This window comes from Heliangelus exortis, chromosome 4 (assembly GCF_036169615.1).
Source record: "Heliangelus exortis chromosome 4, bHelExo1.hap1, whole genome shotgun sequence".
Classification (NCBI taxonomy): Eukaryota; Metazoa; Chordata; class Aves; order Apodiformes; family Trochilidae; genus Heliangelus; species Heliangelus exortis.
The window spans coordinates 39,826,296-39,852,199 of record NC_092425.1 but is presented as its reverse complement, the minus strand read 5'-3'; the positions used below and the strand labels follow the sequence as shown (position 1 = coordinate 39,852,199).

Below are 25,904 nucleotides of genomic sequence, written 5' to 3'. Positions count from 1 at the left end.
GAGCAACTGAGTAACACAACTTAATATTACATTATTAAAACAATTATCTCAACGATGAGAGAGTTTTGATTTTAATAAAAGCAGATAAAAGCACATTCTCATCCACTATACAGCTGGCAGCACTGTGGAAACACCTGAATTAAAGACTCCCAAAGGTGAGCAGCCCTAGGTAAGTGAAATATTCCTAGTGGCATCACTTTGACAGGACTGAAAACAGGAAAAAAACCAACCCCAACCTCTATCTATGACTTCTACAATAATCTACTGAAAGAAATACAAACTCATCAGACATGATTCCCCTGCCAGGAATTCAGGCTGACAGCCCCTTATGCTGCTGGTTGGGAACCTGTGCAAGCTAAAAGAGTCTTGAAAACTCAGAGTGGCATCTCAGGCTTTCCTTGTGAAATATTTTAACTAATTAATTATAGCAGCAATGCACAATTTCATCAGTATACAGCTGCATTCATCCTGTAGGACCCCAAGAGTAAAAACAATGGACCTGAAGTCTTTAGGATGTGGTGGCTCAAATAGTAGCAATTCAAGAACTTGGTTGTACTTTTTAGAAGTACAGTTATTTTATACTAATTCTCAGAATAAAGAATGTATTTTTTTTACTAGACTTTCCTCATCCAGTCCCCATTTAACTGAATACTGTACCTATGTCACTTACACAGCTTTTGAATAAATCAGTTTTTCACAGTCAGGTGAATCTCTAAAGCACAATGAATTCCAGCAGTGAATTTCTTATATGTTGGAGCTGTGAGCCATCAGCAAGTATTTAATGAAGATGCAGGAACACATGTAAGAGGAGTGCTCTCAAGTGTCAAAGCATTCACATTTTGAAAGCTTCAGTGATGCTAATTAGTAGAATCTATTGTTCAGGGGATAAAATTCCTAAGTTTTCCTTCTGCTAAGAACTCCATGTGCCATCTCCAGTCATTTCTCTCTCCAACAGATATGGTTCCATTTCATATACTGATTTTTTCTATAAGCTTCCACTAATTATAAAAAATAGACATCACTTCTGCATCAGAACTGTTAAAGGCTACACATTTACTCTATGCTTCTATTTAGAGAGAGAAGTATTCAAACAAACCATAAACCAGGTATTAATCCCAAAGTATATGGTGAATGATGCTGTATTTATTTGAGGGCCATTTTATCTTCTCCCTCAAAAAAAACCCAAAGGAGATGCTGCCAGATTGAAAGCAACTCTCATTTTATTTCTTAACAGCCCCAGAACTCATTTTTTTTCACTGAAAGGAGGCAACCCAAAAGTGAAATTGTCATGTGAAGCTTTTACACTTCCCATCCTTTCATCTCCTTGCTTTGGAAAATGCTCCTGCCCCCAAGAGTAGGCAGATGCTTTTTGCATTCCTGGAGGAAAGCAGAGAAGGAAAGATAAATCCCATCTGCTGCTGTGCTTCACAGCCCAACTAAATTCAAGCAATGGCATTAATATGGCAGGTTGTGATTTGGGGCAGCTGGGAGGCTTAAATCCAAGCCTAAGGCTCCATGACATCCACGTGGGATGGATGCTCACCTCTGGCAAAGGAGCAGCACAAGAGGGCAGAGGATGGAGCCACAAATCTTCAGCTGAAACTGGTAAGTATTGCATGATCATTACATAGCTCCAGGTTTTTATGAATTTCCCAGCTGAGTTGTAACTCACATTTGAAATATTTAACTGCAGCATGGTTTAAATCTACTCTTGTGCCCACTGGAAGCCTGACAGTGAACAACAAACCCAACTTTTTCTCAAATACCCAGGAAACTAAAGGTTATTTCTCCACAAATAGCCTTCTATTCGAGGCAGGAACTATTTGACATTATTAAAGGATGCTTATCTGCTGGAAAGGCTTTGAGTTTTGAGAAGAAAAGACATTTTGAAAATTAACAGTAACTTTCAAATCTGCCACTTGTAATTGAATATATAGTAGCAAGGGCTTATTTGTTTCTTTTTCACATAATACACTCTTCTAGTACCAAGAGAAAGTCTTTTCCACTCAAGCTGTAGCCACGAGCCCTGGAAATTATTAGATCCCACTCTAAGGGGAGAAAGTAACACATCAGCACACAAAGCTGCTGGAAATGCCTATTTCAGGCAATAATACTGATGCTGCCTTTCAGTTCAGTATTTTTATGCCTATGTGTGTGCTATCACACCTTTGTTGCTCTTTCACGTCCTACAGAATTTTTTTTTTCCTTCCCTGACAGCATTTCAGACTGAGCAAACCTCCTGGCTTTCAAAGAGACCCTTTTGTTATAAGTTCCCCACTGTCAGGACAGCTGCAAGATGGCATTCAGAATAAGAGCCTAAACTTTAAATATCAAAATATCTATGATACACCCCAGGGCACTGCAGTGATTTCCTCCACTCTTTCTTTTCTTTGCTTCATAATGTCAATTGAACACATGTTGAATCTACCATTACCTGGTTTCTATTGTGCCTGTGTTCAGCTGTGCCAGGAAAGACTTCACTCACTCTATTAACCATGACAGGCATCATCAAATTCAATTATAAGACGAAAGTCTCAAAGAAGATACAAAAAGCAAGCAAAACATTTCTCTGAAGGGGTTTCTTAACATTTCTTAGCTGTGTGTGAAAATACAAGTGCATAAAAAGCAACAGCTGAAAAATGAAGATCTCAGTACCATAAAATGACTTTTTTTTTTCCTTTTTTTCCTTTTCTTTCTTTTTTTTTTTTTTTTTTTTTTTTTTTTTCAAATTACATCTGAGAGTGAATTTTATCAGTTTCCCTTCACAGAGATGAGAGCATGACTGAACTGGAAACACAGCACTGATCAGATTTTGTCATCCTTATGCATACTGAATGGGGAATTATTTTAAAAGCAGGGACAGAAGCAAAATCCCCTTAATTCACATTTGCTCCTGTTCACACTCAATGCCACCTTACACAAACTCCCCTGAAGTCAGCAGGATGCCTTCTGAAAGGCAGTGTTACTCATCCACAGAAGTACCTACACAATTTAGGACCAGAATATCTAATTCTAAGGCACTGCACAGTGTAAAGACAGGCAAGTCAGATGTCCTGAAGCCATTGTGTAAGGATTAACCAGAGTCTCCAGCTTTTTTCTCACTGATTCTATGATTCTATTGCTCTCAAATCATCCTGGGCTCCATGCCCTGGAACAGCATCAACAACAAAGACTAAAAACCCTCATCCCAAAATCTGAGGCAGCCTCCCTGCCAGGTCACATCACAAATAAGAAAACTGTACCTGAACTGGACACGTTCTGGGTCAGTTGCTTTTGGGTTTTGTTATATTTTTTTAAATTTGCCTGGTAGATAAAAGGGATCAATCTCCAGCAGCTTTATAAATCTATCTCCAATCACCTGATGCTTGCAAATATTTTTCAATCCACCCAGGAAAATTAAAAGTCCCTTCTTTGCACAGCAACAGTTGCAAAAGCAGAATGGACGAATAGGGAATAAAAGTACAGAGGTAAAAATAAGCAGAACCTACACATTTTCTGCTTAAGTCAGATTTTAATAGGGTTTTCCTGAAAAAGACTCAGCTTCCCCAAGCCCCATCCAGCAGGTGTCAGTGGCCATGAAGAGGCTGCCACACAGATTTAACTGAGCAAGCAGGGATAACTGCCTTTAGATTTTGCTTTTTCCTTCAATAATACCTCAGACAAGGTTAAAGAAGGTTAAAGAAGGAAGACATTTCACATGCACCTGGGCCTGTCTTTCACCACCCAAATTTCCAAGCTGCTGCACATTATTTACCCACTCAGTAAATGCATTACAAATCAGTGCATTTGGCTTGTGACACCCAACTCAGACACCACTAATGCTTTGGGGAGATACTGAGAAAGTTCTTTTACTGTTTTTCTTTGATTTGTTTTCTCTATTAATTACTGTTTTTTTTTTTTTTGTCTCCTTAGGAACCCAAACCAGAACCAATCCCCTCAACCCCTTTACTCTTCTTCAGCTGAAATGCATAATAATTATTTCAGGTCAAGTGTGAGATGAAGAAAAACATTTCCATGAATCTTCTGCCCTTTTCTAAGGTAAAATTATTTACTAACACATTACCATAATAAAAATAATATTGGAAAGCATCACTTTTCTCTACAACCAACACATGTACAATAAACCAAAGAGGGCCAATGAAGCAGCTCCCTGGAGCAGCGTTGCTCCCTGTTTTGTAAAACAGAAAGTGATTTTTGAAAGGTATTTTTCTTTCAGATCATAGATTTACTATCTTGAACATAAGTTTTTTTAGTAAAAGCATGAAAGCTTTCTCCTTTTTACCTTTCTTTTTGATAAAAATGAAGTACCAAATCACAAGCATGCCTGGATGTACCCACTGCTAACACTCTTTCAGTCCCCAGCAATAGACCTGAAAAACACCTGCAAGCTGAAAAGCTCAGTTCAGAAAAATGAAACAAATAAAAAAAAACCCCAACAAACCCACAGTTTATGGCAACAGCTGATCCTCACTATAAAGGAGCAGATGGGCCTCATCCATATGCCATCAGAAAGTGGGAGACCATACAACATCTAAGCTACCAAGAAAGTATCAGATGTTCTAACAAAGAGAGAAAATATTGTATTTTTAAAGGCAATTTTATACTCCAGAATGTTGTTGCAGTATTTTTATTAGCTAAATTCCTCATCTCATTTACTATTCTCAGATGGGACAAATCTTACAAGGACCAATAGCCCAGTGAACACAAACTGGATTGATCCTAGATGAAGATCTGCACCTGCCAAATCATTACAAACCAAATCATTTGAAAAATGCTGAAATGCTCTAAATAACTTCAGGAAGAATCAGATCAGATATTGAGTCCTAGTAATACCATGACAACAGTACCCAGGTAACCAATACAAACAAATGATGCTCCCAACTTCTACAAAGGGCTAAAACCCTTAATAACCTGCAACTTAATAGTAGAGAACTGGGGGAAAAAACCTTTTACTGACCAAAAAGGTGGGAAAGTTATTATTAAACTTCAGTCATGTCTCACTAAGCTACCAGAGTGCTACAAAAAATACTAGATACTGAAGCGTGGCATTTTCCTGCTAAAGTGTGTCATAAAATATCACTGAGAATAAGGTTGTAAGAAAGAGCCATTCAGTCCAGAAAAAAAATGGGGTGATAAAGTAAAAGTCCACAAGATCACAAGAAACTTGAGGAGGGAGGAAGGGGATCAGTTTTTCTACTTCTTCTGGGACTTAAAGGGCATCACACAAAGAGCAAAAAAGGCTGTATTTATCAGGTGGTAGACATGTCATTTTCTTTGCCAAAGGACAAAGAATTTTGCAGTTTCTGATGGAGAATGAACAAATCCTTGGAAGATTACAAAAATCCTAGAAACTAAGTCTCTAAGACCTTAAGCTGAAAAAAATATGTACTGGTTTTGGAAAAGGTCTCACCTACTTGCCCTCTTTGTCCTTTATCCTCTAGACATTAAGAGCCACTTTCTCTTGCTAAAACTCTAACAGTAGTAGTAGGAAATGAAAGATAAGGTTAATTTTCAGCAGTGATTTTCCCATTAAATAAAATTATATTACTTTGATACTCCATTGGCATTCCAAACTTCCCTGATTAAAAAATTAGGTCCTGTTTTGACATCTTGGTGAATCGAATCTGAATTAAATTCCTTTTTGTCTATCTGCAAATAAATTTTTTAACATTTCTTTATTTCATACTGGCAGGATCCAATTCTGATCAAGCACATGAAGGCTACAGCAACACTCAGGCAAGTATTTGCATATTATACCAATCTATTAAAATGTGTTTTCCAAAGATTTAATGCAATTAGACTCAAAAGGATAAACTGGGTTGCAAGGGACCTGGGTGAAACAGGACAAGTTTCTCATGAACTTGTCCACCTGAGTTTTGAAAAGCTCTAAGGATGGAAACTTTATGACTTCTTTGAGCAATGTCTTCCAACACTTAACCACTCTTCAGTGTAAAATTTTTTCTCTTCTATCCAGTCAAAATTGCCCTTGATGAGACCATTGCTCTTGTTCTCTCATTCTACATTTCTTGGACAGGTCTAGTTTTATTCCTTTTTTTTTTTTCTCCTTTTTTTATACCTTAAGCATATTCTTTGTTGAAGAGAATGAAATTCAAAACATTCACCTTCCAGCCTGAAAGTTTTTTATAGGTTTACAAAGTCATAGTGATCCTACAATAACAGCCAACATTTGAATTTATTCCTGACTGCAGTTTAGGCACAAGTTCTCAATAATGCTCCTTTTGTGTTGCTATCACCTTTTATTGTCTTGGATATTGTCTTGTGGTCTTCAGATAAGGCTAAAGTGAAGTTTTCAACAAGCAATTTGCTAACATGGTGCTTGGATGTCCAAAGAAATGTGAAAAAATACAGACATACCTGGTCCAATGCAGAATGATGCAATAATTGCAAGGATGCAAAATATACTGAGATAAGGCAGCCAATCCACAGATTTCTGGGAGGATAAAAAGACATTTAAGTCTATTGTGTACATCACCAATATGAAATATTAAACAAGTAAAATATAAATGAAAATTATTACAGATAATAATTGTCCTTTTGACAATTCTGTTTCAGAATTCAGCTTAATATTTAGAAAATCACAGTATTTCTAGAGCACTTCATTAGATGATTTGTATTAAACACCAGACAAGCTCTTGCACCACCCAAGTCACAACTCTGAAAGTTTAGAGCTTGTTGTGCTAAAGTTCAGCTTTTCCAGCCAACCTGGAAAAAGAGTTTTTCCTTCCACTGACCAGACTGGTGCCTCCATCCTCCTTAGGTATTTCAGTCGTGTTTAAAAAAAACAACAACTTTGATGCCTCACAGAGCCTCAAATGTCACCAATAGTTACAAGCTGGGCTGAAGTCTAGACCTGACAGGCTGCTTTTTGGTAGGACAGCTGTTCTGAACTTTAGTAAAGGATGTAAAGAGCACAGTCAAGGGATTTTTAGGCATAATTTGGTTTTCCAGAGAAGCAGGGCCATGTGTGCAAACATGAGGTAGGGGGGAAAAAGAGAACAAACTCCAAATGGTTCTTTAAGGGAATTATAAATGGAATTGTATTTCCTTCACCAGGCAATCTTTTTTCCTACCTCAAAGTAGATTCTGTTTTATTCAGACCTCTATATGATAACATCACAAGCAATTTCCATAGAGTTTTCAGGGCACTGGATCTAAATTATATATAGGAATGCTTGACAAAAATACTAACAGATGGGAAATAAACAGGGGTTCCCATTCCTTTCTCTCTCTCTCATCAGTTTTTGGGTTGTTGGTTTTTTTTTCCATCAGCAAAATATGAAAAAAAATTTTTTTAGGATTTTACTATTTTTGCAAAGTTAGCTATGGAAAGTGAAATAAATATCAAGAAATAGGAATCAACAATAGCTGAAGAACAACTGGATGAAAGGCCACCCCAAACCATGCCATTGCAGCCTGCCACTTTCACTTCCCAAAATCCCTCAGGAACAGAAGGAAACTGCATCCTTATGATGGAAGCCAAACAAGGAAGGATAACTCAGGGTCAGTATTTAACAATCTTCCTCTGACTATTTGGAATACCAGGGGAACTGACAGCTGGGATCACCAGTGAACTTAAGTGCTGTTGTTGTTCTTCAAAAGCTGTATATTTTCAATTAAAATTAATATATTTTCAATTAAAATTAATATATTTTCAATTAAGATATCAGGAATGTAACTTGAAAGCACCAGCAAACATGAAAATTGTTCACTGGAAAAAAACTTCATGGAAAAAACCCTGCAAGCCTAAGAGTAAGAATGACATAGAAAGTACAAAAGAAATTTACTGCAGTATAAACAAAGACAAAACCCCTGAATGTGAGTAAACTATTTACTCAGCTAAGGGTATAACTGTCTTTATAATAATTCATCATGCATGAATCTTTGAGCTAAGAGGCTAAATCTGACAAAGCCTCAGTGGCTCTTAAATGCCAAAGCTGCTACGGATGACAATAAGACATCGAAACCAAGAGATTCACCACGAAACAAGAGGTTTCCTGAGGTCCTGATTAAAAGGACTGGCAAGGCAAAAAGGTATCAAGCCTGGCCTATTTTTAAAATAGGTGAAAGAGAGATTATAAATATGTAGTGACTGTAGTTTTACCTGTAATGTCAGAGAGATGGTAAGGACTGCGAAGAAGACAGTCATCAACCCAAAGCCTCCAATGAGGAGAGGTCTGCGTCCCAGCCGCTCAATAACTAAGCCCTGGAAAACAAAAAAATGGCATTTGACTTGCTTGATGAAGAACTCAGACCATGTTCTACCTTCTCCTAGTAAATATGAAGACCAAAAAGCAAAGCATGAGTGTTGGCTTTGTGCTGTGGATTAGCTGTGACGTGTTCGGAATTGTGGACGCAATTGTGTTTTTACATCATTCAACCTTTTTGGAAAAATCAAGGTGGGATAGGATCCTTATTTACAGCCAATAAAAAAAAAAAAAAGAAAAGAAAAAGGCGAAGCAATTAAATCCCATACTTGTAGCCTTATCATAGAATCATAGAATCATAGAATTAGCTGGGTTGGAAGGGACCTCAGAGATCATCAAGTCCAACCCTTGATCCACTCCCGCTGCAGTTCCCAGCCCATGGCACTGAGTGCCACATCCAGGCTCTTTTTAAATGTCTCCAGGGATGGAGAATCCACCCCTTCCCTGGGCAGCCCATTCCAATGTCTGATCACCCTCTCCGTAAAAAAATTCTTTCTGATATCTAGCCTAAATCTCCCCTGGCACAACTTAAGACTGTGCCCTCTTGTCTTGTTGAAAGTCGTCTGGGAAAAGAGACCAACTCCCACCTGGCTCCAACCTCCTTTCAGGGAGTTGTAGAGAGTGATGAGGTCTCCCCTGAGCCTCCTCTTCTCCAGCCTCAACACCCCCAGCTCCCTCAGCCCTTCCTCACAGCACTTGTGCTGGATCCCTTCCCAGCCTCCTTGCTCTTCTCTGGACCTGCTCCAGCACCTCAATCTCCTTCCTGAGCTCAGGGGCCCAGAACTGGACACAGGACTCAAGCTGTGGCCTCCCCAGGGCTGAGCACAGGGGCAGAATCCCTTCCCTGGACCTGCTGGCCACGCTGTTCCTGAGCCAGCCCAGGATGCCATTGGCCTTCTTGGCCACCTGGGCACACTGCTGGCTCCTCTTCAGCTTCCTGGCAATCCAGACTCCCAGGTCCCTTTCTGCCTGGCTGCTCTCCAACCATGCATCCATGCCTGGATTCCCTGCTCCAGAACAAGTGTGACCACATTAATACGAAAAACATCTAAGTGGTGCATTCAGCTTTAATAACATTAACCTGGTAGGTGTCAAAGTTACTCCTTCATTAAATGTATCCAATAAGAGTTTGTTCAAATGTGTAACCTACCTCTTTTAGCACCAGTTCCAACCCAACAAAACACATCTGCTATGGTATAGATTCTCCATCAGTGGCTGATGGAACAGAATACCACAGTTTGCCAAGCTCATGGAAACCCAAGTGCAATGGTCAAAACCATGCCCTCTCCCTGCATGTGAATTACAAAGCTGTGGCCTCTTTTAGCTGTGGCCTTTTTTTGGAAAAAGATGGGTGTGCAGGTTTACTGGTCAGGAGGAGATGCAGAAGCATTCCAGGACCCATGAGCAAATCAAAGCTGTTCCCCTATGAGCCAGTGAAAAACCTCTCAGAAGGAACAACCACCTTTCACCAAGGCCAAAATTTTTTTTTTTTACTTGTTGAAAGGTACAGACTTCAACAACCAGTCTGTAAAGCTGGTTTGTAGTATTTCTAACTAAAATTTTATTCTCAATTTGATTGATTTTTGAGGATTTCTTAAAGGAAACCTATGACAACACATCACTGCTTCTAATTTCTCTGCTGAACTCTTTATTCCTCTTTTCTTCATGGGGGAAGAAGCAAACAACCCACAAACAACCCAAAATTTCAGCAAATACTCGAAAAGAAAGGTCTAACATCTTCTATAACATTAAGTTTCTCAGGAGAAAAAAATGCTGGTTTTGAGGTTATAAGCAGACAACAACTTCATTTTTAGTTATGATCAAACGAATCTGAAACTTATTAACTTGCAAACCCCACTAAGATGCTTATGACTCATAAGAAGTGGAAGATGATTCACTTATTTTCAAGTATTTATAGTTGTGAATGCTCCACTGCCATGTGCTGCTGTTACCTCCTGGAGACCTGTAAGAAGTCAAAATATATTAAATGGTTGAGTAATTTATTTCACGAGAAATTCACTATATGCTCAATGCAGGGGAAAAAAAAAAAAAAAAAAAAAGATCTTACATCTGTTTTCTGTGATACCACACTGAGTTAATCTGCCAAATTGTGTGGGTTGATACTTGTTTATGTGTGATGATAAACATGCATTTGTAGAAGCTTATACCTAATCACTGTCATTACCACAACTTAAGTTCCTGAAAATGTGTAAAAAAAATGTTACAACCAAAAAATCTCTCAACAATGGTGATAAAAAGGCAGCAGATATGCAAACGAAGTTCCCAGCTCACACAAGTTACTTTTCTTCTGTCAGGAAACATTTGTGAATAGAGTTAAAAAAGCAAATGTCAATCTTTTCACTTGAGTCAGCTGCAGATCCCAGGGTTGACATCATGATTGCAAAGCACATTAAAAAAAGATCCTTGGATAAAATGAATAAACCAGTTCTACAGCCCAGAGAGTGACCTCCCATTCCCTACTTATTTCCTGTCCCTAAATTATACAAAGAAAACACTATTAGGTTTTCTTGACATCTCAGCTCTGTAAAGAAGTTTGGTCTATATGGGAACATCAAGAGTAGCCACATTTTTTTTTTTTCTCATGTATTTTGGATCTAGGTCTGAGTAAGACTGTCTAGATTCAGACTTAATGTGACAAGCTAACTTTATGTGTTATTTCCATTTTAAATAGCAGGATTAAAATGGATAACCACATTTATGTCACTGTCAGGTCTTTTTATGACACAATTTGTAGTCTCTTGCATCCAGAAAAAGGAGAGGAAAAGAAGATCAGGGGCTATAAATTGTTATTTTTTTCTTTGTTTTCTTTTAAATTCATATGTTTATGTAGATCCATTTTCCTACTGTATGAATATGTAAAACAAACAAATGGCTTATTTAAGCACCCAAACTGGAATTTAGAGAACTAGCACCGAGTTTGACCAGATAAGCACAAACCTTAAAAAAATCTTTGCCTACCCTGGCTCTCACATCAGTTTGCTTGTCCCTTTCTTAATGCCATGATCAGGATAAGACCCTACAAAAGTTCTGTGGGTACCAGGCTAGAGATTACTATCAGCAAAGGGGGGAATTTGTTGATAAATTTCTAAGCCCATTCTGAACTACTTTGCAGTAGAGCTCATTTAAAATATTTTGTTACTAATGAGAGGTTCCACACTCAATGCCTGCTGGACCAGCATCACCAAGACATAGTCCATGCTATCCATAATCCACGCAGGGATTTGCTCTACCTGGCTGCTTTTGCCCTTGGGGCAGCACAAAACCCCCACAGCTTTATTCCTATGGTGTCCCTTCAGGAAACTGTAGAGATTTCTGAAACAAAATTCCTTCTGTTAGCAATTTATTTGCTAAAAGCACAAAGTTTTGTCTCGTGTCAGGTTCATGTTATAAAAGCAAGACCAGATCTTGACCTGCACCTACAGCAGATTATCATGGCTGGTGTTTGATTTTCTAATGATGGTGTTTTAATGACCAGATGCAGATCATGAAGAGAGAGGGGAAAATTATTCACATACCTTTAAAAAAAAAAAAATAAAAAAAAAAATATATATATATAAGTATATATGTATGTATGTATTCAAAAGCACAAGACAAGTCTTTAAAACTTTCAGTTTCTGAGTATACCCTGCTTTAGGATTTCTACAGGACAAATACAATCTCTAACCCACAATACCTTAGGTCCTGGGAGTGGTGGTGTAAAATAAACCTTCCTAAGGAGCATTTTACCTTCACAAGGAAATATTTTTTTTCTCCCAGAAGGCACTACATCATCACTACAAACTCTTTTTCTATCCAAAAGCTTTATAAAATGATTAAGAAGAAATAATGTCTTTATCTAAAACTTGCGGATTAAGAAGTTACCACGTATTAACACAGCCACTGACAAATTTATACTGGGCAGCTGCTTGGTCAATATCTCTTTTCCACTGCTGATTTTTTCTGATAACATTTTGCCCACTGATATAAAGTTTTCCACTCACAAACTGTCTCCATAAAGATCTCACATATTTACATTTGAGAGCTGAACTGAGAATGAATTTGTGACAAGGGACCAACCAGTGACCCCCTGCAGTTAAAAGAATTCAGTGCCTTATATTCTGAATGAATCACTGAGTAATTTTGGGGTTTTTTTGGATTCCACTTATTAGACACCCTCAGCAGTGCTTTTGTAGGACTGAGTGAAGCACATTTAAATAATCCAAAGAATTCATGCAGTTGGAATTTTACATGGGCAAAACAAATCAGTGTGGAAGGCAATTTGGGAAGCCAACTGTTCTCTCATGTAAGGAACTATTTAGGGCTTCTTCAAATTATAAATGATGAGTTGTATAAATATTTCTCTTGGATAAAATTAATGGTCTTCTGTGCCAGGTAGTTTTTCCCTTCAAATCCATAAGATGTAGCACTTTGACTGAAGACTATTTTTTTTTTTTCAAGTCACAATTTATTAGTTTAAAAAAGAAGTTTTCCTAATGATGATGAATGAAAATCTCATCTGAGAGTGGTGGATCTGGCAGACAGGTCATCTTCTGTTACACAGGGAGAGGGAAAAGAGGGTTTTGCCTCTTTCACCCCAAAAACCAATGAATTAGGATGAATTATTGACTGGCCAAAGAGCCTGGCAGCAGCTGGAGGAGGGGAAGGTGCTAAGAGCAGTCAAACCAGATTTGCTCAGTGCAAATCACTGTCAGGGAGGAGGCTGAGCTGCTAGAAAATTAAAAACATGATAGATTTTGACTTCAGGAAGCTTTCTGACAGCTCCATATGACATTCTGTATTTTTGCATATGATTGTTTCCTTCCCAATGTTGTTCCCTTTCCTTCCTGAATTTCATTTTACCAATTATAGACCACACATCCAATTTCTTCTGATCTTCAATAGTCCTTGCAAATACTTTTTAGTTTCTCCCTTTGGGGCATTTGAATGACACAGCTGAGATTATAAAAGTCTCTTTGCTACCTCTCCCATATAATTAATGGATATTTTTATTATTAATTGACCCAGGAGACAGGGGAAATTTCTTTGTATGACAATGAAAATTTGATAGCTGCTCTCTAAGAATAGTTTTGCAGTTAGTTGAGCATCCTCACTGTTATCATTTCATCCAGCCCACACCTGCTGTATTTTATATTCTCTAGTCTCAACATGATGGACTTTTTGACACAAGATGTATGAAAAATTGTGAAATTCACTGCTTTAGGAAGCCAGGGGTTCTAAAACCATACAAAACATGAAAAGTAACCAGACAAATTTAAAGAAAAAAAATTCTATCCAGGCTATTAAAGGCCAAGAGCAAATCTGAATGTCAGATTGAGGGGGGACCTCAAGGACCCCCTGCTCCAACCCTTCTGATATTATTGTTTATCTGAGATCTCTCAGCACCTCTTGAGCTGAGACTTCAAACTTCCCAAAGTGGGGGAATCCACCCCTTTCCCAGGGAGATCATTCCAAGGTCTGACTGTCCTCAGAGTGAATTTTTTTCCTTTTAAGTTGTTAACTTCTAATCCTGATACTCCTTGAGGGACAACTTGTCAGGTGGAGTGGAATGGAAAAGGAAAATTCCATCTTTGCCCCTGTTCTTGCACTCTGCTCACAACCTCTTGGAGTTTATAGGTAGATGAAGGCTGATTCTGACCTGATGTGAACAACATGACATGGGACTGCATTAAAAATCTCACTAAAGATGATATTACAGCAAAACTTCCTAAGAGATCTTGAAATTAAAATATTTGGAACCCCATTTTTTTCCATGCAGACATCTTGCATTACCATTTGAATACCATAGGGGAAATCAATGTGTTAGGGATGAGAGAAGCTACTCAAGTGTCAGGCCCACCTGTGTTTTAAGATGTGCCCTGCCCTGAGCATTGAATCCTTATTTATTTAAAGATCTATTAACACAAAAAAAACCCCAGACCAACTCTGAGAGCTCTTTCTCATGACACCCCAAGGCAGAACAACAGCATCTCACCAAGGGACTTGGTTTCTTGGCTTCTGTGTGATACTACAAATGTTTTCCTATATTTTTTTATGGTCTACTACTGAATTATATTTTGACTCTTCCCAGGCTTTGCACAGCTTGTCTCTGTCACAGGCTTTGGGAAGCACATTAGTAACACCTTGAGGCTTCACCTTATGGGAAACACTTAAGGCACAATCATCTCAATACAGTCATAGCCTTTCTGTAAACTTTACATAGAGACCAAATGTGGTGCCACAGATGGCAAAATGTAGGATGTGGGATGGCTAATTTGAATAAAATTCCCTTTTTTTTCTCTCCTGCTTTCATGGAGGGGGGTGGAGGAAGCTTTTCACACATTTACTTCTGTCTCCCTTCCCAGTCAGCCTGGTGCTTTCTCAGACACTGGCAAATTGTTCTTTTTGTCCACTAGGAGGAAGACAACAACTCAATTAAATTAACCTTAGTTACTGAAAGTTACAAAAAAAGCCACAGTAGCCAATTTTACTGAAGAATACCTAAGCTCATGCAGTCCCCTCAATGAAGAATTTAAAGCATACACTTCAATAAACAGATATTTGTCAAGGAATTATTTAGGTCTATTCCATCCTGCTTGAATGCAGGGCATGAAGTTAGGGAAGTTACTGCTGTGATGTATCTATGAGTCAAAAAAACTCTGCTTTTTCTTTCTAGAAGAAACCAAACTTCTTCAGGAGCAAACTGAAGTGAAAGACTCATCATAAAGCAGCTTGGGAAGCCAGTCCTAAAAACTGGATCTGGGTTCTGTATGATGGGTGGAGAGTTAGCAGAAACCTGACAGAGTATTTGTTGTCCCCAAATCAAAGCCAGGGCACTAAGTATGCAATGCACACAGGTATTTAATGAACTAAATGACAAAGTAAAGGTGTAAGCAGGAGCTGAAGTCAAATTCTATGAATGAAAGGAAAATGATGATGTGTGCATTTATTTTTCCATGTCTTCTTCATGAGGCTTTTGCTCAAGAGGGAGAGGGGTGGAGCTGTAGGCAAAGCAGGCTCCTAGCAGGCAGAAAGTGATCTGAGGCAACAAAAAGCCAAAAATAGGATGGGATTTTGTTTGCTTTTCCTTGAGGACCACATCAACATTCTTACTATTGTGCTGCTGCTCCCAGGAGACAAGTTAAAGGGAGACCTTCAATTTTTTCCAGTGCAAATGATATTTTATCTCCAAAATATTATTTTGCCTCTCTGTGAATGTAGCTATTTCAGTCATTTCTTTTAATGCTTGTTGGGCCCATCAATGGGAGAACCCCAAGGATTCTTATTGAGGCTCAGTCTCATTACCACCCAACATATGAATGATGATTGGAGATGGAACAGGATTTCATTGCAGACTTTCCCAACAGCTGGTTTATTTACAAGAAAAAAAAATGATCTATTTCTAAACCTGAACAAAGTATCTGCTGAAATCCTGGAGTTTATTGCTAGTAAAAGCTGGGTTCTGCTAGCAAGCAGAATATATAAAAAAATAGCTGGAAAAATTAAGTTGTCCTCTCACTTTCTCCTGCTTTTTCCCTTCTATCTTCTGAGTGGTACTTAAGACATAAACACCTGACTTAATGCTGTCAAATACATTTAAAATAAATTGAAAAAAAAAAAGAGGTAGGGAGTGGGAGGAAATCCTCCATCCTTAGCTCTAAACATAGAAAAAAAATGTAGAGAAATGAGAGGCTGCAAAAACTCCAGTTGAAAAAACAAGTTCATGTTGTTGTTCCTTTAAACAGCAGCAATGGAGATTAATAAAATAAAATTAAGGCTACAAAGCAGCATTTCTCTTGAACTGAAAAAGCAGATTTGAAGGGAGTGGAGATATCAATCCATGAGCACTTCCAGGGGCACAGGAAGTAGCTTCAAGTGAAAAGGTATTAAAAACACCCCCTTTGGGCATAAAAAGAGTTACCAGACATACCAGAAACCAAAGCAGACACATCCACCTCATTATGTATGAACAGTGTTCTCTGAATAAGCCCCACAAACTGATAGCACAGAAGGAACTGAAAAGATGACAGACCCTATTTATAGAATGGCTTTAATATCATGGAACCATCTCTGTGTAAAAAAAAAAAAAAAAAAAAAAGAAAAAAGAAAAAAAAAAGAAAAAAAAAAAGAAAAAAGAAAAAAGAGGTGTATTCTTCCCCTAAATAACTAGAAGAATTGTTATTTTTACACATATCTTAAAACAAAGTAGCACTTCTGCAAACATAAAGAGGAAATTTTAAGAGGTAAGGATTTCCATACTTCAGTATTTCCACCTCTATTAAAAATAATACACACTTAATTAAAGAAAAACAAAGTAATGTAGTGTTTTACCCAAAAATAGATTTGTGGAAGTTTACAAAGATTAGAAAAAGACCTTTGTGACCTCTGTGAGTCTTTATGTCCTAAACTATAAGGAAATGTACTTGATAGCTGGATTTAGTTGAACATCTTATAGGTCATAAGCAGTTGCTCTGCCCCTGGAAAGGATTTTTTTGCCAAAACCATTCTTTTGACATTTAGAAATGGTTGTCTGGTGTGTCCAGTACTGTGCAAATAGAGTTGGTACATAAAATCTGAAGGTAAGGAAAAAGTCTAAAAATGCAAGAGAAGAATATTTCCTTCTTTGCAACTTTCCATTCCAAAGGCTTCTTCCCTTGTTCTTTATTGCAATGCAAACAGAAACAGATTTCCTTTATCAATTTGAATTTCTGGTTCAGTTTGCTCATTTAGTGCTTTTTTTTTTTCCTGGTCAATTTTTTCATTTTGAAATAGGAAAGAAGAAAATAATGTGCATGGATAATTTTTTTTCTCTTCACATCTTCCTCTATGGTGGGTACCAACCAAAGGCACACGACCTGCTTAGGGACTTGCCCATCCTTCAAAGGATGCCTGCTTGCCCTTGCTGAAGGAGACAGCACAATTTAACACCCCATGGGACAACCTTGCTCTAGACCACTGACTTTATAAATTATCACTTAAAATACTTCAGGCCTTGCTGTTCCTGCCTCCTTCCTCTTTACTCACAGAGCACCTCAACTTTTAAAGCTCCTTTTATGCAAAATTAGAGAGCATCCTCTTAAAGAAAAAATCTCAAGCTGCAAAACTGGTTTTAGGATTAAACCTAGAAATAATAATTTCAATTGCTTCAGCAACCGTGACAATTAATCCTCGATACACTGTTCTGTTTATCTTTTAACCTGTGTAAAGAAATAAAACCAGCAACATGTATCAGCATGTTAATAATAAATCAGCAAGCACCTGAATGGGTTTTTATCATCACACTTACAGAAAAAACAGCAGCCAAAGTCTCAACAGCACCAGTGCTCAGAGTAACATAGGGAATTGTCTCATGATTGATCCCAGCTTCACTGAAGATGTTGTTTGTGTAGTACCAGATCTGTATCAAAGAGAAGAAAATGAGTTATCAATCATTACTGTTTGAGCTATAACATATCAGAATTCAGTCCAAGCACCTGCTCTGCCAGAGACCAGGCTTGTTAAAATATTGAGTACTTCCAAAAAAACCTTATAAAAACTAAAAACTCCTTCCTGTCTGGACAGGACAACAGATGAAGGAAAGGTACAAATTTCAAGTGACTTTGTCCCAACACTTTTATACTGCTTGCAGAGAATTACAAGTAGCTTTAAATCCATTTGCCCTAATTCATTTTAGGAGTAAATCAGAAAAACTCACTTTAAGCCTGAGCAAGAGGATACACAAAGAGGGGTCACACTCCAGAAAAAGCAGGTCTGGGTGGCTCTGGGGAATAATTGAATGGCACAAAACAACAGAGGAGGGAACAGGAAAGAAATCCTGGGAGACATTGCAGAAACTGCTCTTTTTTTTGGACAGAAGGTGTGTGGATTGCAGTCAGGCAATCACCTTCATCTCTCTTTATCATCATCAAAAAGAAAAGATATTTTTGGAGTCTGAGCTGTTTGGTGAAACATAAACATCTGGTTTTAGGATGAAATGAAGCACAGGCAAGAAGGAGCTGTCACTGATAGACAGAAGCTCAGGGAGCAAAGGCTTTCCAGCCTAGAGAAGCTTTGGTATTTGTCCAGGAAATTTGTCTCACCACCATAACCAGTGGTGAGAAAATTCAGACAGAGAATACATACTTTATAATAACAAAATTGGGAAGTATCAGAGCTCCATTCCCATCCCAAAGTGTGGAAACCCCATTATATTTATGTTGAACTCAAGGTGACAACAAAGAACTAGCCAAAGATTTTGGCACCCAAATAAATGCATGCACCAAAGACAGATTTCCTTGGAGAGAGAAAAGAGAATTGATTTACTGGTGAAAATGAAAATACAATTGAAACAACTGATTACCAGAAGATTATCAGAAGAAAAAAAACCACAGCTGTTTACCTGTGACAACAAAACTGAAACCCAAAGACAATTAATGGTACTAAATATAAAAGTAGCAGGGATGTTTTGTGTCCATGCCACAAGCCCAGGCAGGGTGAGCACTGCTGGAAAAAAGGGTTTTTTAATGAATTAAAGTGTTTTGATCACATGAGGAAAACCCTGCTGCCTGCCAGCATATTGTGCTACATCTGTTCCTCAAGCTACTCTGTCAGGAGCTTTGTAGAATTAAAAAAAAAAGGTGATTTCAAATTCCCAACTAGCTCTTGAGAAAAGCTGCCTTTGCCCAAGTCTATGGGAAAAAATCCAGCTCATCCTGGATAAAACAAAAGTAAAATAAAATATCAAGGAGCAAAACCTTACAGATAAAGAAAACCCAACATCTGACTTTTGTGCCTACTGCTGGCACCTAAAATCTCACCAGAATTAACACAGTGACAATAAGGGGTGGCAGAAAATTCCTCTGTGTGAAGAAATCTGCCTTCACCTCTCACACCCTGTTGCTAATTCTGCATTTCACTGCCCTGATACAAAGCACAAACTGAAGCAAAACCAGCTCCTGCTTCCCTCTGAAATTTTTCTGACAACTGATAATTTTTTTCAACCCAGTACTCTGACAGCCTATCACCTCCCATATCCCTAAACCACTGATTATAAGGAAAACAAGGTAGCACGAAACAGTGATAAAAGTAATTTTTTTTCCCTCTCCAAACTGACTAGCAGGGCACTACAGACAAAGCAAATGATGGGAGCTGTGATTTCCTGGATGAACAATTTAAAAAATCGATTTCAGAATGCAAAATTTGAGTGAATATATTTTTTTTCATGTGTAGTGGCATTGCATGGGAGAAGAAACAACTTAGGAATTAAAAAGAAGTGAAGGCTTAAAACCAGCCAATTGATACACAGGTTTCCTGACAAAAATAGCTTTTCTAAGGTGTATTTTCAGGCAGAGACACTCTAAAACAACTCAGTTTTGGACCAGACATGTCTCATTATTCTGCCATGCCCCCACCCAAGCTGTGAGTATGTAGCATTATTCAGAACACCAGACAATTTCTGTCATCTATTAAATCTCTTCAAAAGCAAAAGGAACTTCTCTTTCCCCTGAAAATTTAGCTATGGTATTTATTATATTTTTTTTTTTGGCAGTCTACTCAACAGTCTACTTCTTACAAATGCCATTTGATTTCACTTACACATCAATAAATCCTAGAAAGCCTGGATGACAAGATAATTCCATTTCTTAAAAATTATCCACAGTGTGGGACAGAATAGCCTGTCATTAGCACTGAAATCCTGCAATTAGAAGAAAACACCACCTATGCAAACATTTTTATTCTTCACTCCACTGCATGAAAGAGTCTTCCAGCTCCCTCTTAGATTTTGCTAAAAACTTCTAAGTGCCAAATTTCTAATTGCATTAATCTTTCAAATGGTTTTGGACAAATTTACTTAGTATTTAGGAATTTTAAAGCTATAGAGACACCTGAGACAAGCCTGAACAAGTTGTCTTAGGTATCACAAGTGTTTATGCTGATTAGCCCTTGGGAAAAAAAAATAGTTGGAATATGTTATCATGCACAAAGCCACACTGAGACATCCTTTCTGCAGCATTAATGTTGCCTTTCTTACACACACAGAAAGAAATCAACACCTTTAAATTGTGATAAAAACCCCTTTTTGCTTTGAGGGGCTTCATGAGAACATCTGTGTTGTGCAACACAAAGCATCTAACCCAGATGCCATCAGCTGCAGCAAGGGGAGTTCTGGCTGGATATAAAGAAAACACTTTTTTTTTGGCAGTCTAAGTGGTGAAAACACCTGGCATAGGTTGACTAGGGAGGTTGTGGAGTTTTCAGCATTGGAAATACTTAAAACTCAACTCCACAAAACCCTCAGTAACCTGAGACAACCCTGAAGCCTGGGGTTGGAGGAGGTGACCTCCAAAGGTTCCTTCCAGTGTGTCCTGTGACCTCCTAGATGATGGAACAGGCTCAAACAGATGGAAAAGGAGACTCTGATGCCCATTAGCCTCAGGAACTTTAATGATAAAACTTCTTGCTATTGACTATTCTCTGTCTTTTTTTCCTCTTTTGCTCCACTTTCCAAGAAAGACATATATATCAAAGTACAGCATATTCTTCAGTGTGAAAAAAATAACAAAAATTGAAACATCCACTGCAGCTTCTTAGAATCACTTCCAGGAACATTTGAGGGCTTCTATAAATATAGAACTGAATCAATCCACACAGAAACATGCACTGAAAAGAAGAAATTTACCTAACATGAACACGGTGTGTATCAGTCCAGCTCTACACTGACCAGAAGCAGAGAATCTGTGTATCAGAAGCTGGACACTCTGTGCTCACCTGTGTTACCTTTTTATGAATTCCTTCAACATTATGTTAATGATGAATTCCTTCAAAGTTAACATAATGTGGCTTCCTTTTTTTTTTTGTTAATTTTTTTTTTTGTTAAAAACCCCCCTACCAAACGATACCGCTCTCCATCGACCTTCCCACCCGCTGCTGTAACAAAAGCATGACTAAGGAAGAACAGCCAAAAAATAACAAGTCAGAGAGGTTGCTGGATAATATAGAACAAATTTTCTGTTAAAAAGAGAGGACACTTACAGCATTTAGGCCACAGAGCTGGTAGCAGCCCATGGTGATGACCACGGTAGCAATCTGCCAACGCGCGGCGCGGGTTCTCAGGAGCTGAAGTATTGACACCAATTTGGTGTTTCTTTGGACTCGAGACTCTGCCAGCACTTCTTCTATTTCCTGAGACACATCAGATTTCCCAAGGAAGGTCTGGAATGCTGCAAAGTGAGGACATGTACCTTGTGAGGACATGAGGTCAGGCATTTGGGACTGTGTTTGATGGATGTGGAAGTGCGTGAGACGAACAGAAGGCATAGGTGGGCTACAACTTAATTATTTTTCAAAATTATCATCATTCTGCTCTAGGTATGATTTTTGGCTCATCCCTGCAAGTGGTGTTAGAAATGACAACAAGAGTATAAATTATCTGACACCCCACCAGGTTTCTCCTGGTATTATTTCATAGATAACACAGCCAGAGGTCCGGTGCAGAGTCGAAAACCTGTGTACTCTGAAAAAAAAGGGTTTAATAGCAAAGCAGTTCTGAATGTTATTTGACTTGGCAACTTTTGCACTCTAACAATAAAGATTTCATTGCTGGAGATTGATTGGATGGAGAAATAATGACATGCAAATAGGTATGCAAGTCTGGTAAGCTAAGAAGATGCAGACATTTGAAAGGAACAGCTACTACTCTTCATACTAACTCTTGTATTGGTAGCAAATAGGCAAGAATTCACTTTTTCAAGCTGAATAATATTAGAAAAAATTACCCAGAGTGGTTCAAGACTTTCTCTTTGTCAACTCTGGAGACATGGGAGTGAATTTACCTGACAGATGTAAGCAAATCAACAACCTTGCCCCCTCAGAACACACCTTTTAGTATTTTATTATTGCACATCACTGACTTACTGACCTGTCCTCCCCCTTTGAACAATAAAAGCTTTCCAACTCACACCTCTTCCAAGAGGTACTCCAAACAGATACCTCCTGGAGGTGGTGAATCTCCAAGAAGATGCCTCCTGGAGGTGGTGTATCTCCTACAATCTTTTAAAGATCCTGAGTATGCTTATGATACTCTTGTCACAACCTTACAAACACACCCCAGGAGGTGGCTTTTAAAGGGATCTAAGTGCATTTAAAATGCACCTTTACTTGGAGTGACTGCAGAGAAACAATTACATTACTCATAGCTCTGCAACAAGGGCTTGAGACCCAGCAGGATGCTTTACACAGCAGGTCACTTGAAATTGTTCTTTTTATTCACTAAGTTATTTCTCCTAAGAGCCAAATCTATTTTTGTCTTACCCACAGCTCTGCATAATACTGCCTATGAATAAATGACCTTAACATTTTCCAGTACATATATGCTCTTTTGGATCACAGAAGGGACTTGGATGGGCAAGCAAGCCAGAGACACTGACTAGAAATGGTCAAAATGCCCAGACTGCATTTAGGGCTTTGCAGTTACAAAATTCACCTCTACCCAATAGTTAGAAAGACCAAGTAGTGGCACTGCAAAGCTGTGAGGTCACACAAATGAACTGGTGGCCTCCCTGGACCATACCTCTCCATCCCTTTGGCAAATGCTCAGGGCTGTGCAACCTGCCTGGCTCCCAACCTGGTGCCATGGGAGATAACTTGAGCTCAAGATTTTCAGAGGCATTGATCATGTCTCCATTTTAATGGGCCCTGAATGATGCTGTTTAAAAAGAAGGATGATTTTGTTTTTTTTGTTTTTTTTTAAGGGATGAACACTGACCACACCTGGGTTTTGAGTCATTTCATATTAATTTGTTCTGATGCCCAATTTCTGTCCTGGGAGAGATTAGGGTTTTTACATCCATGAGAAGCAGCATGAGGTTTATCTTTCCACATAGGTCTTAAAATCAGAAATGAGCTAAAAAATTGAGACCTCAGAACTCAGACTTTAAGATGCTGAGTTCTGTCCTTGTGCCACTGCCCACTTATTAAATGACAAGCTAAATGCTTGTTAAAATGAGCGTGATGTATTTAGGGCAAGAAATGTAAAATTAGAACAATGTGTGCCTATGGTATGTTACAGCCAATCTCTCACACCTGAGTTATGCTTTTTCCCATATTCCTGGGGCACTGCTAAAGAAAAATTCAGAGAAAGATGAGAACAACCAGACAGATATCACTGCACATTTCTTGAAATGATTCACTCAGATTTTTAAGCATCTGGTTTATCAGTGTAAATTAGGTCAGTGCACAATTTTCTTTATTCTCCCTGTCCTTAGAATCCTTGGCACTCCTGTAGGGCACACAAGTCAAAAATATAGGTGCATTCAAGTAAAAAGCAAGCAATCTGTCTTTTCTGCACAAGGGAACTTGCTACGTTTCTAGAGAGACCAGGAGTAAAATATTGCAATTACCAAAATGACTGAGCACAAGGCAAGAAGAATACAGACACCTGCTTTCTTTTTCTTCCCTTCCTGGCATTGGGACCAGAGCTGTAAATGCCACTGGGAAACTTTGACAGATCCTTAAAATTACCCAGAAGTCAACACATGCTAAGAAAATACTGTGAATTCATAGTTTTGAGTGGCCAGTTCTCAGTCTACTTGGAAAACCCACATTTTCCTGCTACCCCACACATTTTTAAGCTTCTTCCATGAACAATTTTTCAGTACAGTAGGAATTTCCAGTTTTATCCATAATTAATATGGAAATAAATCCCACATTAGCAGGGAGATGGGGAACTTCAAAGGGCTTTCAATGTGCAATGCTGAGTTCTCTTCATTTGACATTTTCAATCCCTGCATTATTGGCACTGAGAATTCCTCTCCCTGCTGCAGTGATTGATTTTCCTCCACTCCTGGATGCCTCTGTCTGTTAGGGAAGTCCTGTTTTCACATCAGGGTTACAACCATCTCAGAAGTTGCAGTCCTGGCAAATTTTAAAGCCTTCCCAGATTCCTTTTTAGTTCCCTTGGATCAGAAGGTCTGGAGGGCTTGGATTTCAAAAGCTGTTCTGGTGCCTTTATAAATGGGGAAAGGAGAGGATGGTTCCAGTCAAAGGGAAAGGAGTTAGGAGACACCACCAGCTTTTATCCAGCTCAGCTAAGTGAAGGTGAAACATTTGAAAAACCTTTCAAAAGCCTGAGCAAAATTGGGTTGGTGCCATGTTCCAAACCAATCAAACCTTAATTAACAGAAGATGGACACACCAGGACTCAACTACATGTGGAATAACTAAATCTTTTTCTGTTGTAGTACTTCCATGACTGCAAAGAAGTCAGCTCTTATGGTAAAGGCTTAATTAGCATGTAAATATTGAGAAGACATTTCAGGAAAAGCTTACAAACAAGACAGGCATAATTCAATCTTTTGGATGTCAGCAACCATCTGAGGTGGAACCTCTACCATATGCCAGCAAGTCTTGCAGTCATGGCTGTCTCTTTCTTGCCTAAGAGTAGATTATAATGTTTAGAGACATAAAGAAAGCAGAGAGAATTTAAATGTCTTTCTTGTTATATCTGTTGTAATCCTTCCTTCATAAACACAAGAGTTTTACTGTATGACAGAACATGCTGGATGAACAGATTTTCTACATCACCCACAGATGTTACTGGGACATTTTATCTAAGTTATTTGACCCTTAAGACAGAACAATATTCTTGTTTTCTGGCAAGCTGGGATACCAGCTGAATTCCACTCTTGTTTCACATGCCCTGCTATTGTAGCTACATCCAAAAAGCAGATTTCCTCCTGGTAACAGAATTCTTCAAAAGAGAGACACCAACTCTCCAACTGAAAGTGTTTACAACCAATGCTGTTAGTCAGAAAATTGTTCTATTTTATCAGACTGCTACTACTGTTTTTATTTATATTGCCTCATTGGCACAGATCAGGGACCCACTTGGCATGCAGCTGAGACAACAAATGTCAAATTCCAGCCTAGAGGTTGGATGGTAAAGGCCCTGATGTAATTACAGCAGCAGATTTCCTTTTTTTCTTCCTGTCTCCATCCCTGTTACTCTATACTCCCATTGCCTCCCTGCAACCAAATAACCATCTCCTTCCAAATTCCTCCTCCTCAACCAATTAAATGCCCATTTCTCCTCTGCTGTCTGGTCAGCATCATGAAGAAGGATCCCACACACAGTTCAGTGCCAGGCATTTTTCTCCTCTGCTGTACTTACCAAGAGAGGAGAACATTAATTTGCAACCTGGGATAGTTCTTCCTTCACCCCATTACCAGATTTTGGTCTTTTAAGCAAAGCAGGTTTAGAGATTTTGCAGCTGGTCCAGTCAATAGTTCTGCCCCTCATAACAGGGCAGATTTTATTATGATGTTCCTGTCCTTAAAGGGGGGTACAAAGCAGATGGAAACTCCCTGTTTACAAGGAGTTACCTGGAAAAGACAAAGGGCAATGGGCACAAGGTGCTCCTGGGGAGATTCCAATGGGACACAAGAGGGAAATTTTTCCCCATGAGGACAGTCAGACCTTGGAATGGTCTCCCAGGGGAAGGGGGGGATTCCCCCACTTTGGGAAGTTTCAGTCTCAGTTTGACAGGTGCTGAGACATCTGACATCAACAATAATATCAGAAGGGTTGGAGCAGGTGATCTTTGAGGTCCCTTCCAACCTGGCATCCTGGGATTCTATGAACACAACAGAGATGAAATCTCAGCTCCTGTTTGTCTCAGGGATACAGGAGGGTGACCTCCAGGAGGA

The 25,904-nt window shown here is 38.7% G+C and overlaps 1 protein-coding gene and 1 long non-coding RNA gene across 7 annotated transcripts in view; both read right to left on the bottom strand.

Annotated features, from left to right (window-relative positions):
• The window catches only part of LOC139796177 (uncharacterized), a 110,949-nt gene that overhangs the window by 23,708 nt on the left and 61,337 nt on the right, over positions 1-25,904 (bottom strand). The window lies entirely within an intron of this gene.
• The window catches only part of SLC2A9 (solute carrier family 2 member 9), a 100,709-nt gene that overhangs the window by 23,708 nt on the left and 51,097 nt on the right, over positions 1-25,904 (bottom strand). For all 6 annotated transcript variants that reach the window (XM_071743964.1, XM_071743965.1, XM_071743963.1 and 3 more), the window contains 4 exons: positions 21,234-21,421; positions 17,509-17,619; positions 8,123-8,224; positions 6,376-6,451 (listed from right to left, as the gene is read on the bottom strand). In XM_071743964.1, coding sequence (XP_071600065.1) covers positions 6,376-6,451; positions 8,123-8,224; positions 17,509-17,619; positions 21,234-21,421 — 477 coding nt within the window. The remainder of the gene's footprint in view (positions 1-6,375; positions 6,452-8,122; positions 8,225-17,508; positions 17,620-21,233; positions 21,422-25,904) is intronic.